The sequence below is a fragment of the Symphodus melops genome, assembly GCF_947650265.1.
Source record: "Symphodus melops genome assembly, contig: scaffold_237, whole genome shotgun sequence".
NCBI classification, from domain to species: Eukaryota; Metazoa; Chordata; class Actinopteri; order Labriformes; family Labridae; genus Symphodus; species Symphodus melops.
Genome location: NW_027636669.1, coordinates 35,001 through 37,500, shown reverse-complemented (window position 1 = coordinate 37,500; position 2,500 = coordinate 35,001). Strand labels below are relative to the sequence as shown.

The following is a 2,500-nucleotide window of genomic DNA, read 5'->3' as shown; positions in this document are numbered from 1 at the left end:
ATCAAACACACACACTGTATTATTACTAATCACACACACACTGTATTATTACTAATCAAACACACACACACACTGTGTTATTTCTAATCAAACACACACACTGTGTTATTTCTAATCAAACACACACACACTGTATTATTACTAATCAATCACACACACACTGTATTATTACTAATCAAACACACACACACTGTATTATTTCTAATCAAACACACACACTGTATTATTACTAATCAAACACACACACACTGTATTATTACTAATCAAACACACACACTGTATTATTACTAATCAAACACACACACACTGTATTATTACTAATCAAACACACACACAGTATTATTTCTAATCAAACACACACACACACTGTATTATTACTAATCAAACACACTGTATTATTTCTAATCAAACACACACACACACTGTATTATTACTAATCAAACACACACACTGTATTATTACTAATCAAACACACACACACTGTATTATTTCTAATCAAACACACACACTGTATTATTACTAATCAAACACACACACTGTATTATTTCTAATCAAACACAGTTACAGTGCTTCTTGATAAACACCTGAAGAACAACCTGCAGTCTGTTTCAAACCAAAAGGACAGTTTCTACTGACTCAAAGATTTCATTTTGAATTGTCTATAATTATTGACATTTAAACAGTGTGAGGGATCAGACCTTCATCATCATCATCATCATCATCAGACATTCAAACAGTGTGAGGGATCAGACCTTCATCATCATCATCATCATCATCAGACATTCAAACAGTGTGAGGGATCAGACCTTCATCATCATCATCATCATCAGACATTCAAACAGTGTGAGGGATCAGACCTTCATCATCATCATCAGACATTCAAACAGTGTGAGGGATCAGACCTTCATCATCATCATCAGACATTCAAACAGTGTGAGGGATGATGAAGATGAAGGATGTATTGATAGAAGTTGTAGAGCTTCATATTTGGTTGTTAATCTTCATGTCAGACTCTTTTTAATGGCAGCTCATCACAGAGCGACTCTTTACAAACTCACTGATGTTCATCATCTGTTTAAATGTCCCACGCTCCGTTTAGCCTCTTTTTAATCTCCCTCTTTTCTCCCCTATTAAACTCTGTTTCACTGAAGTCTGATCCTGTGCAGCGTCCAATCAGTGAGTGATATACGAGAAGGGGGCGTGTCTGTCAGTGAAAAGACTTCAGTGAAGTCAGCTCTCGTGTCTCCTCGGTCATCGCTCCTCGGATCAGCCTCCTCTCTCCTCCATCCTCTCTCCTCCGTTCGCTATAAGAGCTTTGGGACGATCCTCAACATGGCGGCTTTGGAACTACTTCCTGTTCGGCCGAGGACCGAGGAGACTGCAAATAAGGGACTTGGGATCCACCCTTAGTCCCTGAGAAAATATTTCACTCATGACTTCCTGTTCTCAATCTGTCAAGTCTGCTGCAACACAGCATGATGTTAATTCAATAAATGATGGTCCAATAAGAGTCAAAGAGAGCAGTAATGGGCGGGGCTACCTGTGAATGAAATGTTGTTACCATGGTGACCTAAAGCACACAGTGTTCAGGGTTTTAATTCTATGAAGATTTCTGTTGATGTTACTAACAAATATATGCTTAAGGAGGCGACTATACATGGAGAAGTGGGCGGAGCCAGCTTGCCAACATCTCCTTATATGGTAACTTCTGTCTCTAATAATCAAGATGGCGTTCATTTTGTACATTTTTGCTCTATCTAGAGTGACAGAGACCAAAAACAGGAGGGAGGGGTTAGGGGCGGGGCTAGCTGTGATTGACAAGTTGTTACCATAGTGACCAAAGTGCTGCTAAAGTCCCTCTTCATATCCATGTCTGAGGTGAGAGTGGCGGTCTAGACTTTACCATGCTGAGGCGTGCCCTCTGATGATTGGACGGTGTAGACGATGCTCTCAGAGCTCACGCCTCTGATGTCACTCTGCAGATACTTTTTATCCAGACGAACCATCCCGCCTTCACGCACCCAGGTCATCGGCGCCGAGAGCATGTGAGGAGAGTCCGACACCTGGGATACACACACACACACACACACACACACACACACACGCACACACACGCACACACACACACAGTTATAGGTCACCTGATTAGATCAGGCAGGAAGCTGTCTCATTCTCAGACACACAACTGTAAAGGTTAGTTAGTTAACCCTTTATTGGATGAGTCATCAAAACACCCCCCCCACGCTGTGTGTGTGTGTGTGTGTGTGTGTGTGTGTGTGTGTGTGTACATTCACCCCCGTACACTGTGTGTGTGTGTGTGTGTGTGTGTGTGTGTACATTCACCCCCGTACACTGTGTGTGTGTGTGTGTGTGTGTGTACATTCACCCCCGTACACTGTGTGTGTGTGTGTGTGTGTGTGTGTGTGTGTGTGTGTTTAGTTAAACCTTCAACCTCAAGGACCCTGAAAAACAGTCTGCAGAATTCAAGAGGAACCTGAAG

The 2,500-nt window shown here is 41.9% G+C and overlaps 1 protein-coding gene across 1 annotated transcript in view; it reads right to left on the bottom strand.

Moving 5' to 3' along the window:
* The window catches only part of LOC306819214 (extracellular matrix organizing protein FRAS1-like), a gene marked incomplete at its 3' end in the record, with an annotated part of 36,039 nt that overhangs the window by 3,978 nt on the left and 29,561 nt on the right, over positions 1–2,500 (bottom strand). Inside the window, 1 exon segment of the mRNA XM_079372987.1 lies at positions 1,904–2,063. Coding sequence (XP_079229113.1) covers positions 1,904–2,063 — 160 coding nt within the window.